This window comes from Cynoglossus semilaevis, chromosome 1 (genome assembly GCF_000523025.1).
Source record: "Cynoglossus semilaevis isolate Cse_v1.0 chromosome 1, Cse_v1.0, whole genome shotgun sequence".
NCBI classification, from domain to species: Eukaryota; Metazoa; Chordata; class Actinopteri; order Pleuronectiformes; family Cynoglossidae; genus Cynoglossus; species Cynoglossus semilaevis.
In genome coordinates this window covers 17,687,446-17,700,714 of record NC_024307.1, presented here as the reverse complement: position 1 = coordinate 17,700,714, position 13,269 = coordinate 17,687,446, and the positions used below count along the sequence as shown (strand labels likewise).

General features: G+C 44.8%; 2 protein-coding genes across 2 annotated transcripts in view; one reads left to right on the top strand and one right to left on the bottom strand.

The window, feature by feature from the left end:
• Positions 1-13,269, top strand: part of brf1a (BRF1 general transcription factor IIIB subunit a) — a 54,212-nt gene that overhangs the window by 5,078 nt on the left and 35,865 nt on the right. The window contains exons 4-6 of the mRNA XM_008315763.3: positions 1,069-1,242; positions 2,927-2,958; positions 6,315-6,387. Of these exons, the coding sequence (XP_008313985.1) occupies positions 1,069-1,242; positions 2,927-2,958; positions 6,315-6,387 (279 nt within the window). The remainder of the gene's footprint in view (positions 1-1,068; positions 1,243-2,926; positions 2,959-6,314; positions 6,388-13,269) is intronic.
• Positions 7,048-11,608, bottom strand: LOC103382820 (BTB/POZ domain-containing protein 6-B). The gene is made up of 4 exons (XM_008315752.3): positions 10,159-11,608; positions 9,445-9,535; positions 9,180-9,298; positions 7,048-8,641 (listed from the first exon to the last, which is right to left on the bottom strand). Exons 1-4 carry the CDS (start codon positions 10,584-10,586, stop codon positions 7,609-7,611), a joined length of 1,671 nt encoding a protein of 556 aa, XP_008313974.1. The 5' UTR covers positions 10,587-11,608; the 3' UTR covers positions 7,048-7,608.

Below are 13,269 nucleotides of genomic sequence, written 5' to 3'. Positions count from 1 at the left end.
ACACACACACACACACACAGCCTACAGCAGTGAAGGTTAATTACAACCTGTTGTTCTGTGTCTCCACATGTTACTATTACCTGTTTGTGTCTGAAGATCATCTGAAGATGACCAACACATGTTCTTTGTCTGCTTGACCATGTAATGACACACTGAGACGTTTACTGTCTCTCATGCACACACACACACACACACACACACACACCCCACACTTGTCCCAATGGAATCCGCTGCAGTTGTGCGTGTCATGATGCCTTTTTAGCACTTTAGGAGTTTATGCTAAAAATATGATTTATTGTGTGTATGTGTGTGAACTCATACACCAAATACGTCGTCGTGGCGTCGTCATTGGTTTTGAAGTCGGTGGCTGTGACTTCTGCCCCTTATTGTCCTTTCTTTTTTATTTAAATGTTCAAATTGCTGTGAAACATTTCTCTCCTAAAACGTTCCGTTGACCATAATGTACATAAGTCATTTATGAGAAAATAATTCAGTCTTTGGTTTGATAATATCAGATAGAATGTCCTTGAAAATGAACCTTAAACATGCTTGAAATAGTTGGTGTAGGTTGTACCGTGGATACCAGTGAAGTTTAAATAAAATATTAAATTATAATAATCTTTCTCTCTGTTTATTTTTGTTGCTGTTTTAAAGGACGTCTTTAACACAACCTGCTTCTTTGTCTCATCTAAGGACAGAAATCCAGTTCCTTTAAATTCATTAGTTTTGGGAAAAGGTGAAAATAAATAGTCAGTTGATGAGGGACAATCATGTTTGATGTTTGGACCAAATAAATGGTTCATCAAATAAATGGTATCACAGCTGAGCACTTGACAGAGATGTAATGATGAAACACACCTGTCTGAACATGTTGTAGTGATTAAATCAGACACCTGCAGAAATAAACATGTCTGTCTCAGGCAGTGGACGATAATGTCCCTCCATGTGTGATATTAAGTCTTTTATTGATTAAAGAAAAGAAAAGAAAGAAATGAACCACATGTCAACAGAGGGATGTGTGTGGTCAGTGTCGTCATGGTGAAGTGACTCATCTGTGTCTGTTCTCAGCCAAGCAGCAGATCAACACTCTGGGTCACCAGCTGCAGATGAACAAGCACTGTCTGGACACGGCCTACAACTTCTACAGGATGGCTCTGACCAAACACCTGACTCGTGGACGCAAGGCGTCTCACATCATCGCTGCCTGCCTCTACCTGGTCTGCCGCACCGAGGGGACGCCGCGTATCCTTCACTGCTCTGTGGCTGTAAATGTAGAAGGTGGGAGGTCTGGATTTTATCTTGATGTCCCGTTTAGGAACCGGTCGTTCAAATCACACAGCCTGCTGCACCGAAGAAGAGCTGTGGTGGGAGCTTTGACCCTAATACAGAGACTTGATTAACAGGTGAAGTGGACAGAAGTAAAGTCCTTCACAGCAGAAATTAAACTGGACTGCATAATAATAATAATAATACCGCTAATAACGATAATAATAATGATTATTATCGTCCTTAATGTTATCATTTCTATTGTTTGTTATTCCTGCTCCACTGTTTGTGTGTGTGTGTGTCCCTCTCTAAATGTAGAGTGTGTTCCCTCCTCCTCCAGCTGCAGTCAGGCAGCAGTTATAAATAGCTCTGCTCACTTCCTCTTCCACATTTAGGTGCGTGTGTAGCTCTGCAGAGGAGAATCAGGACGAAGATATGGGGAGGGAGGAGGAAAACATTTGTCCAGCCTCTGGACGCCAGGGCCTCACATCACATCCGTTTTCAGCCGGCGCACTAATCATCGGTTCCACCTTCCACTGCCGTTCTCTTCCCGCTGACCTTTCTCTACCTTTTGTTCTTCTCTGTTTCCCGCCTCTGTTTCCAGAACAAACCGCTGTTAGAACCCCATCAGTTACGGTGAGATAATCGTCTGCAGGGCAGCAGGTGAAGACATATTTCTGACAAATGGCACAGAGAGGGTCAGGCTGGTTTTGCCACCCTCTCAGTCAGCCTGAAGGCTGGTGTGATTGAAATGTCAGAGTGGCCTCCAGAGCTGATGGAGGGAAGGAAGCAGCTCAGAGTTTATTATTTTAGGGTCCTGTTTCATTTTTGTTTTAAAATCAACATTCAAAATCAGCTTTTTTTAACACTCATGGTAAAATGGTGTGTCTTGAAGTTCTGCACCAGTGACCCTCTACTCTCAGCCTTCAGCACTGACTTTGTTTCTGTTCTGGCGCCTGATCTTCTTGTTTCTTGGTTTTTGCTACAGGTCTGTCTTTTTGTCTCACCGTCTGAGACACTAATTTACAAACATATGGCAAATATTTGTCAATCTCTTCATAATAAAACCAAACCACCGTCATTTAGTCTGAGTCCTTCCTGCTGCAGAGACAGAAGATGTCACTGTTTTCATTAGACCCAGATGTGCTGCTCTTCCCACTCTGCCTTTTGTTTTGCAGGTTTAAAGTCTGTCCTCTCTAATCTCCAGATAGGGTGTTCTGGGATTATCTTTTCCATTTCATCCACGCTGCTGCTAATTCCATTGTGAGGCTCTTTCCACAGGAGCCACACTAATCCGTCCCCGGGGACGCCTGGAGACCGCCGCACCTGTCTCCACGGAGACCACAGTGGTGCTGGCTTCAAATCCAGAAGTGTGTGTGTGTGCGTGTGCGTGTGCGTGTGTGTGTGTGTGTGTGTGTGTGCGTGTGCGTGTGTGTGACAAAGGGTCAGGGTCTTGTTTGTTGGTTTGTGAGTTGTGACGTTTCAGTGTCAGGGATTCCAGTCCACTGACACAGGGACCTGAGCTCAACACCTTACACACATGGTAATGTGTGAGGAAGGTCAAAGTTCAGTTTCTGTCGGGTTAAAAACTTCAGTTATGTGTTTGTTGTGACTATTGAATATGGTCTCAGTTTTTGTTGCCTTAACCTTCTGTGCTCAGACATGCTGCTGGACCTCAGTGACATCCTGCAGGTACGTTTGACACCTACATCCTCACTTCACCCACTGGTTTAAGGAAAAAGAAATAGACAGGAACACTGGTTTAAGGAAAAAGAAATAGACACAAGGAGATGATTGAAACCTTTCTCCTGGAGGTTGCATTGTCTGCTTTGAATAGTGAAAATGAAAATGGTCCCAGTCCCAGTGGCCACCAGCATTTGCCCTATTTGAGTTTTGCGTTGTTGTTTTCCAGTGGCACAATAATCGGTTGTCAATGACACACATCATGTGACCAGCTGGGTGTGGAAAAGGGGAGGGAGGCGGTGGAAATGGAAATTTCCTCATTGCGGGTGTTGTGTATCAGACAGACTACTTCAAACTCAGATTTGTCTCTGTCTGCCGTAGCAGTAAATAACTGTATGTTGTTCTTATAGGTGGACAAATATGACAGGGAAGCAACTGGATTAGCATGATTAGCACTGGTTAAGGCGCTATGTGCCTTACTGTATGTTTGGCATGTTGTCAAGCAATACTTCCACTAGGGGGTGGTATTGAGTTTCGCGTTATTTGCAGGGAACGAGGCAGTGGTAATGTTCTGGTCCAAACGGGATCGTGGGCAGGAGTGGACGTGAAAGACAGAGCAGCGTGTGTCGGTAGAACTCTGTGGTTCCACCTTTGTTGTTGTTGTTGTTGTGTCTTTGCTAACCTGTGCAGTACCACCCCACGTTTCCCAGTTGTTCTAATTTAGAGATGGACAATCGTTTTGGTTCACAGGCTGGACCAGTGTTCGGCGGGCCAGAGTAGAGAGCCCAATGGGCCGTAGTTTGTTCACCTCTTTTCTAATCAGTTTGATGCATTCACCTGAAATGAACATGGAGGGTTGACAAATGGCTTAGAACAGGGTTGAACATTGTAGCCAGCATGAAAATATAGCCCATTGGCTACAAAGTCACTTTAAATAATAATTTTTTTCTTGTTCACAAATAATAGTTTTGTTTTACAGTATTAGGTTTTTTCACATGACCTTTAGCTACTCTGCTGACCAACTTGAATTTTTTTTTTTTTATCCGTTTGGCAGCTTCCAACAACTTTTCCAACAAGGTCATCATTTATCGATATTTCTTGTGACCCCCCCAATTAGTTTGATAGGTAACACCACCTTCGACGAGCAGTGGAATTTGTGATCAGATGGTTTTAAATGGTTCCTTATAAAAGTAACCACTAAATATACGAATACTCTTTATAAAAAAACTCTTCACTTTGATGTGTTTTGACGTCCAGCTAATTATACACTCCCACCTCTCTCACCACGACTCCCATGATGCATCTGTGCTGAACAGCTCGCCCCTGTAGTCATCTGGTTGTCAGACTTACAGCCGTATAATTAACCCTCGGTGCCTGTACGTTGGTGCACGTGCTCGTGCACACGCTGGTAGGTATAAATTTAGCAGGTCCTCCATTTGTCTGCATGTATAATTCACGGAGAGTTGGGGGTGTGGTGGGGCATTTCTCAGAGCCACAGCTGGTTGGGGGCTTTTATTTTTAAGCACCCAGCTGTCGTGTAGCAGCAGGACCACCCCTCCCCCGTGCCCGCACCGCCCTGGCATGTGGAAACAGGGTGTGTATTTGAAGTGGATTTGGGTGGGGTGGGTGGGGTGGATGTTATAAATGTCCAGCATTTAGGCTGCTGCCGCTGTGGGTCGGCAATGATCGGACCACCAATTACTTTTACGGCTCCACCCCACCCTCCCTCCCCCCCATCTCTGAGCTCTTAGCTGCTTTGTCCAGAAGAAGCCGGAGCCACTGGTTCATTCTGCTGTGGTGAAGCTGCTGGAGCAGAGTCAGCCTTTTATTGATGAGGGGTGGATCAATACCACCTGTTTATTATGGGATAGAAGTTTTAACTGTGTAGCAGACCATGTCAGTTTCTCCGTCTTGGTCTGAGGAGGGGTGTTGGTGAATTCAGACATCTTTGTGGATTTCAAATGTTTTACCTGAGAAAAATACCATTATCAAAACACAGCTGAAGTGCTTCAGTCCGACTTTGCGTACAGTTAGTGTTAACTGTTAGCAAAGGTGCTCGTACTAGAGCATGAAAAGTCTGAAATGCACCTTTAACCCAAACACTTGTTGCTGTGTTGGTGTGATGTCATGTTTATTTCACTTGAAACCCTTTTATTTCAACATTAGTGTTACCTGGTCGTCTCAGAGCAGAAGTCTCTCTTTTAACTGTACTGTGTTGGCTGCAGGTTGTTGAGGTGGAACAGTTTTGTATGAAAATAATTTATTTTTAAATGAAAATATACATAAATGTTTAACTGCAATTAGTAAGATCAGACCTTTTTTAAATAGCACTTGTTTTTCCACCTTCACTCATTTTTCTAAAAACTTTTCTTTAACAATTGTCCCACTGGGTGTATGTCCCAAAATAGTTGAGGAGCATCTGCTTCCCTCCTCTACTCCAGAAGGTTGACCAAAAGTGAAAGTATACGCGTCTGTCTGCTTTGGAAAAAAAAAAAAAAGCAAACCCTGGAGGTCTGGAGTATGTCTGAAGGCATGACAGGAGATGTGACCTGAGTTCATGACCCCTGTCTCCCTGCCTTCTGCTTCACATTTGGGCTCTGAAACCAGTGGCTGTGGGCTGCAGCGGTGTTAACCTGTGAGAGGATCGTGTCTTTGTCGTACAGCAAGAACTCCCCGTCAGATCCTTTCAGATAGAGTCGGGGGTGATAGAATTTACTGCCGTTCTTTCTGGAGCTGCTGTGGTCAGAACACAAAGAAACATCTGTGATGGGAGTTTCCACTGAGATAACCCTGATGATGCACTCTGCTAACATGCTAACATAAATCACAGCTGCGCTGCAGCTTGTTGCTGGGCCGGATTTATCTTTGTAGTGATTTTTTTTTTCTTACACCCGATCAATACTTTGACTCCCCTCATGGCCCCCACTCGGTCACATACAATGAAAATGTGATACTTGTGCTAATATAGGGATTAGCACGGCTCATGGACCAGTGTTTGTCTGTGGGTAGAGTTGACAGTAACACGTTGTAATAATTGATTTGTGTTCTGTCTGTCTAATCTGGCAACTAAATAACACAGGAGATGTCATCATTGTGGAAGATCTGAAATTTTATAGAGCGTAAACAAAATAAAATAAAACTTCATATGTATTTATATTCATCTGAGTACACGTGGATACTTAATACTTGAATACCTGGACCTGACACAACTGTGGTCCAACTGCTGTGAGTCTCTATTTGAAACTGAAGCTACATTATCACACCAGTCCAACTTAGAGACAATAATGTGATTTGAATGTTATGAATCTCAATGGCTTCATTTACATCAGTTTCAAGATTTTTATTTACTGTTTCCGTTCCCACAGGTGAACGTCTACGTCTTGGGAAAAACATTTCTGGCTTTGGCCAAAGAACTCTGTATCAATGCCCCAGCTATAGGTAAGGACCCCAGCCTTTATCTTTAACCTCCTCATTGATTCTAACAAGATAGAAGAATTATTCTATCACCTTTCCATAAGTCAGTTCTTCCCCAGCTTTTTCTGCAGCGCCCCCTCAGGTAGATAGTAATATTGTAGATGAACACAAGTCCTTCAAAACTGCTGTTGTCATTTATTAATTAGCAATAAGTCCCGCCCCCACCTTGGGAACCATGGCCATAGACAGTGATGGTGCTCACTGTATAAGAACAGTAAAAAGAAAAGATGAACGTGTGTTGACAGATTGTAGAAAGATTAGTCAGAATCCACGCAGCTGTGTTACAGCAGTGTTACGTCCATGATTTGATAAATTAACAGAACTTTGTGAAATCAATAATTAACCTAACATTATGATTTAATTACAGTAGAACGTGATGAAATAGTTAGACTCTCTTCTTTTCTCTACTTCTGAACTCGGGGATCAATTTGAAACTAATTAACACATTTGTCAACGTCATCATTATTCGTCAGTGTGGTTGACTGTAAAATCACAAGGCCTTGAGTTTTCTTCAACTCTCAGTGCAGTTCACGGCTCAGTGACCAGAGGGCGCTGCTGCCCCTCAAATCCCTCCATTTTTTTCCCCACCCAGGCACCAAATCAACATGACATGCAAGGCTCCAGTCACATTATAACCTTTATGTTTTATCACCAGGTTTATAGGCATTCTAGTACAGACAGCGTCAAGCTGCTGACGGTTACATCGTATTTTACAAAAAGACACCGTGTTTGTGAGGCTGCCCTCTTCAAGTGCAAAACATTTCTGATCTCTACTTCTTCTTTCACCTGTATTCATAATATTAACACTAAAATCAAGTCTGCTCCGTGTGGTAACGTTGCTGATTTTGACTACAGTAACAACATTGCAGATCAGGACTCGCAGTTGTTGCAGGATTTAAGGCTCCAGTTGTGGAGCTGGATTACATAACAACAGATCACTGCATTAATGTTGTTTCTACAGCAGCTGCAGCCATTACACACAGGCATCAGAGCAAATAAAGTTAACTCAGAGTTTAAATAAAAAAAATAAGGTTAAATTAAATAAGATTAAAACAACAGCTGCTTTGCTTCCAAAATAGTCTCTCAAAATAATAATCCAGGCCATGTAGTGTGACGTTACTCAAGTGTCATTAATGCTACATTACTGTAAAGGCTGGGAGAGCTGCTTTGTGTTCAGTTCACAGCTCATGCATAGAACACGAGCTCCGGGATCTGTCCTCCTTGTACTCCAGTCCCATTGGTGCTGTCAGAGGAACACTGGAACTGAAATGTCACCTTCCCACACTGCACCTCCGTCATGCCTTCCTGGCCAAAGTAGCTCAGCTCGTTCCCGTCCAGCACGGCGCTCACCGTGTAGAACGCATCCTGCTCCACCTGGACCGGATGCTCGAACCAAACGGAAAACGTACTGCTCGAACCGTCAGACACAAACTTGGTCAGGTTTTGGGCCAGGGTCACACCCTGCCGCTTGAGTTCAATTTTGACGCTGTACTCGGCCTTTCCACCGCTCGACCCGTACAGGCCCAGACCGGCGATAAAAATCCTCTTGTCCACGGCAAACTGGATGCTGTCACACCGGCCGCGGTAGCGCCACTGATTGCTTCGATAGGCTGAGGACTGGAAGCGATGGCACCTCTGAGGCAACAAGCCCTTCCTGGCAGTTAGCGGAAAGTCCAGTTCAGGCTTTTTAGCTGCAGTATACCACAGGAACATGTTGTGTGTCTCCTCCAGTGTCAGGATATCAGATTGTGCCGCTCCGTTGGCAAACTCCTCCAAACTCATGGAGGGGATCCGCACCAGGAACAGCGCCTTCCCAAGGACGTCCCTCTTGTTGTGGGTGGTGGGCCCCAGACCTTGTCTTTTGCATTCCGCTGCAGCCCAGTTCATGACGGCCTCGAACACCACCACCTCCTTGGTGTTCAGCGTCTCTCGCCGCAGTATGATTTCCAACGTCTGCAGGTCGATCTCACAAAAGCCCTCGGACCGCAGAGCCAGCTCGGCCTGAGCGTCGATCACCTCCCAGCAGCGCTGCGTCAGCTCGGGCTCCTCAAACAGGCGGCTCTGAGAGAGCAGCACGCAGGCGTTTTTAGCCTCCAGGCTCGTCTCCAGGAAGGTGACGCAGGCCTTGGCCAGTGCAGGGACTATGTACTTTTTGGCAGCGTACAAGGTGGCCAGCACCGTGTCTGCCTCCAGGTCGATCTCATCACTATACATGTACCTGCAGAGGGAGAACAGCATTTTAACAACAGTATATGTGCAAAGAAGACTCAAGCAGCATGAGCCAATAGAAAATCAAACCCTGGATCTTTGGAAACTGCTCAGTGGTGCTAATCTACTTTCCACTTCTTTTAAGACTCCAAAAAGTCAACTGGAAATAATGATGGTCTATTTCTATTGGCTCATAGAAAACAGTCCGTGACAGTCTAACTTCCATCCTCTCTCAAAAGACAAACCAGGCAGTAATCCATGGTTCCTAATTTAGCCAGTGCTACTGAATGAGCAACATATACATTAAGTAGCAGACTGAGAGTCTGCATGTACTTCCATTTAAAAAAGGAAAAAAAAAAAAGTCAGACGGCAGATAAAGTACAGCAAGACTTCAGTTCAACAGTACAGAGAGAACCAGCAATTAACCACCACCACTTCTCAGTGACGCTCCCTGCTCCGTGGCCTTCACCTCAGATGTAGCTGACTAATCATACACTCCTCTTTGTCATCTACGGTTGTCAAAGTGAACAGGACAAAGAGTGGCTTACTTCAGCAGAATTAGAAAAGCAGCAGGTTCCACATCTGGGATATGGATCTCAGACTCCTCCTCTGCCAGATCGCCATAAAACATGGCACAGAAGACGGAGCTTCCCACGGCCAAAACGTACTGTGTGGGGAGAGAGGAGAAGACGGAATCACTTTTCACTTCAGAGACAGAAATATAAATGTAAACAGAGCCTTCCCATTTGAAGGTCTTTTAAATGTACACAGGCACTTCTCTGCCTTTGAACCAGAAGGTAAAACCGTCCTTACCTTGTGTGCAGGAACCTTCTGTGACTCCCCCATGGGCCCAACAATAAAGTGGACATCAGCCATCAGCTCGTTGTTAAACATCAAGGCATTCCTAGGAGCAGAGAAAGTGTTTAGGAACGGGACTCCAAGAGTCCAAGTGTTGTATAAGAGCCAGTCAGTCCGTCCTCCCACACTCTCCTCTGTTTGCCTGGAGACACCAGTTATTTTCATAGGTTTGGGGAGGATTAAGACTAAGCTACAGTAGTGGAGCTGCACCACATCAACCCCCCCATCTTATTTTAACTTTGGATAACTGTGTTCCCATCACATCCCAGACTCCAGAGTGGGAAGCTAAGAATAAGACGATGTTGTACATCATTAAAAACTAAGTCCACAGCACCGTGAATGTCCACAGTGGACCCACGGAGCTGGTGGTGAATTCACTCTGCTCGGTCCATATACAGATGTCCGTCGAACTGAAGAACAGAGTGAGACTAAGACAGAGCAGTGGACCGACTGCATCTGTTAGGGTGCTCTTTTTAATCCCCTATTTAAATAGAGTTGCTGCAGTTGACAGTCGTCACACAGATCAGGAGCTGCATTCACTTTCACTCATTTTAATATTTGTCACCAGCCAGCAAGGTTTTCTCTGCAGATACTGTCGACTGGACCTGTTTAAATGTGTAGAGCAGACATCGACGGGGAGTTCGGCTGGTGTGCCGCGGTTCGTGTTACCTCTCTCTGAGTGTGGGGTGGCTGCACTGCCAGCTCGGTGGATCGACGTTGTTGTTGTTGATGTTCTGCTGGGTGGTCGGAGTTGTCGCGGCCGCGCCTCCGCTGCAGCACCCTCCGCCGGCGCCGCCGCCGCTTCCACCGGCCTGGTTCACCTGCGCCGCCTTGCTCTTCTCCGTGTCCGCCACCGTGGTGCCGTTGGCCAGGTTGGTGTTCTCAGTGTTGGCAGCGGGGTACAGCTCCGCAGCCATCTTCCTCTTCTGTTTCTTGTTGCTCGTCGTCAGAGACAGAGTCAGGATCTCATAACATAACGGCAGCCTGCTGCCCGGGAGCTTCTTGGACTTTTTCAGTGTTTCGGGAAGTAGAAGCAAGAAAGTGAGACACCTCATGATCCGGCCATGGTGGACCAGCCTGCAGTCTGCCGTTGGCATCAGCACTAAAAACCCCCGAACCTAAAAACCTCTCACCCGCAGCGTTCCTATTCGCCGAGCCGAGCGGGTGTAAACGATCCAGCAGTGTGCGGAAGGGAGTTCGCTCAGCTTCCTCTGCGCGGAATCCTGCTTCTACCACTCCGCTTTAAAGGGACACCCACGTCCAAAGTGCCACTACAACGGGCGTCCTTTGAGTGTCCTATTGTTTTTCTTTCAGATCATCATATTTTTTCTTCTTCCCTTTTTTGACCGACACCTTATCCTTCCAGCTTCGCGAAGCGTCGCCCAAGTGAGAGTGTAATCCGAAGATTCGCAGCTGCTCTTCGGTTGCGTTTTTTCCCTCTCCTCCTCCACCGCTGTGTTATAATCCTCCTCTCTCAAGTGAACATCTCTCCTCCCTCCTTCTCTCCTTTCACTGGAGCTGATGTCCTTCGACACGGAGCCACAGACCTTGTCCCGCTGCGGACGTTCGCTGCACAGTTTAGTGGTCGTTTGTCGGGAGTTTTACACCGTCTTCTGTTTTTTCTGCTCTGTTTTTTTTCCTGTCGTATTCTCCGGATCCCAGTCCACCAATCACAGCCTGGCACAGTGCTGACGGTTGCAGGACCGTAGCGCCTCCCTCCGCAGCTCCGCAGAGTGCGTCACCAGAGGGTTGGTCCTCCTCCACCAGATTCATTAGAGCCCCAGCATAAATAAATACGGCGAGGATGAAACGGGAAAGGAAATATATCTGTAGAAATATATCAAAACGCTGCGATATTAACCAGTTATGTTAACATACGTCGAGTGGCTTTGAAAGAAGTGCAGAAAAGCCAACTTAGTTTTTGTTGCCCCAGAAAAACCTGTCAAACTGAGGCGTTTCAACTGGAAATCGAGTAATTTGATCACACTTGAATTTAGTTCTTATTGTACAAGTACAACATTGGAGAAGAGGCAGTGTTGTTGATCACGAAAACAATGTAAGTCCTGTGTAAAACAACAACCTTAATCATAATTTGTTCCAACACCAGCGTCTGTGTCAGAAACAGAATTATGGACAAATAGCAATTTAAAGTTATTTTACAATAATGGTGTCAAAAAATGAATGAATCAAAATGAATTTGGTTGGAATAATTGTGTTTTCATGACAAAATGTTATTTCACAAATGGTGTAAACCTGTTTTTTGTTTTAAAGTAAAATGTATTATTCCTTTAAGGCAAATATAAATTTAAAAAACAATTCCACATCATACCTTCCAAAAATCACAGCAGCTTCAGTGGCCTTCAATGTTGTCATTGTTGCCATTTTTAAAGTAAAAAAAACAAAAAAAAAACATTTGAAGCATCGTGGGAAGGGCAGTTTCAGATATTTTCAGTTCCAATTAAATTCTAACCCTGAGTCATAGTTTTTAGTCGCTGACCCTGACTGTGGAATGTGGAATTCAGGGGAACTCTTTTAAAAACTCGGTATTATTTATCTTGGATGAAATATTTCTATTTTCAAGGCTAAACAGTCTGAAGAATATTATGTGAACCAAAACGTGGCTCTAGCAATAAACAGCCGACTGGAAAACATGTTGTTTTTAGAGAGTTAACAGAATTAGCTTCTCTGAGTTTGGGTCCTTTCAGATCAGGGCCCCAGGAAAGTGCCTGTTGTGCCTGCTGCTATAATTAGCCTTATTAGCTTGTTGGAGTGGAGGTGGATTTTAATAAGATTAAATTGAATTTAGTTTGCCTTAACAGTTACTTATTTCAGTGTTATCATTACCTCAGAACACAGTTGTCAGGGAGTCTTAGTTCTTCTGACATTTTAATGTGTATAACAGTGCCATCCTAGTGTTGTGTACGTTGTAAAAGAGCCAGTGTCTCTCAGTAAGAAGGTTACCTGTTTACCTTTGACTTTTGTGTTGAGTTCACATTTGTCTCCTCGTGTTTGTGTGTTTCATTAATTTATTTTCTCCCTGTGGCTCATGGGTCACTCATATTTGTTTTATTTTTAGAACACTCTTGTATCTACGCATGGAGTTAGCTTCCAATGTCAAGAGCCATTACTGAGGACTACAGTTGTTTTTATAGCTTTTTAAAAGTAAATATCAGCCCAACTTTGTGATGGCTTCACTGATGACTTGACGTCTGGAAATGATGGATGAGTCTGGAACCGATGAATCATAACCATGAATATCCACAGCCAAAATGGCCAGAGAAAAATTCAGAATCTCTGAGACACATGGCTGCTCCCACAGGGAGAGAAAATAGACCAGAGTATATCATGGTGCAAAGACAGTTCTGAGGTTCTTCTAAGGGATTGGAAGATCTTCCTCACAGCTTTGATGCCCCTGTTCACGCAGCTCTGCACGCACGTTTGATTGAAGGGAACAAGTTCACTGCCCGTCTCCCAGGGCGGTCGAAGCAATTTTAGGGAACATGTTGGAACAGAAGAAGATGAGAGCAGAGGCAGGTTCAGGGAGAGTGGTTTACATGAAAAAGGTGAACCGCAGCAATCCATCACTCACGGACTCCTGGGCTGTTTGAGCAGCGCAGATAATTATATTTAACTGAAGGAGGATTTATTTGTCTTCTGCTGCCTCCCTCCATCTATGTTTTCATCCTCCGGAGATCAGGCCTGGCCCACCATTTACAGACACTCCAGTAAAAGTCAGAGCAGCGATGGCCAGCTCTGCAGATGTATCATTACATGGTTCAG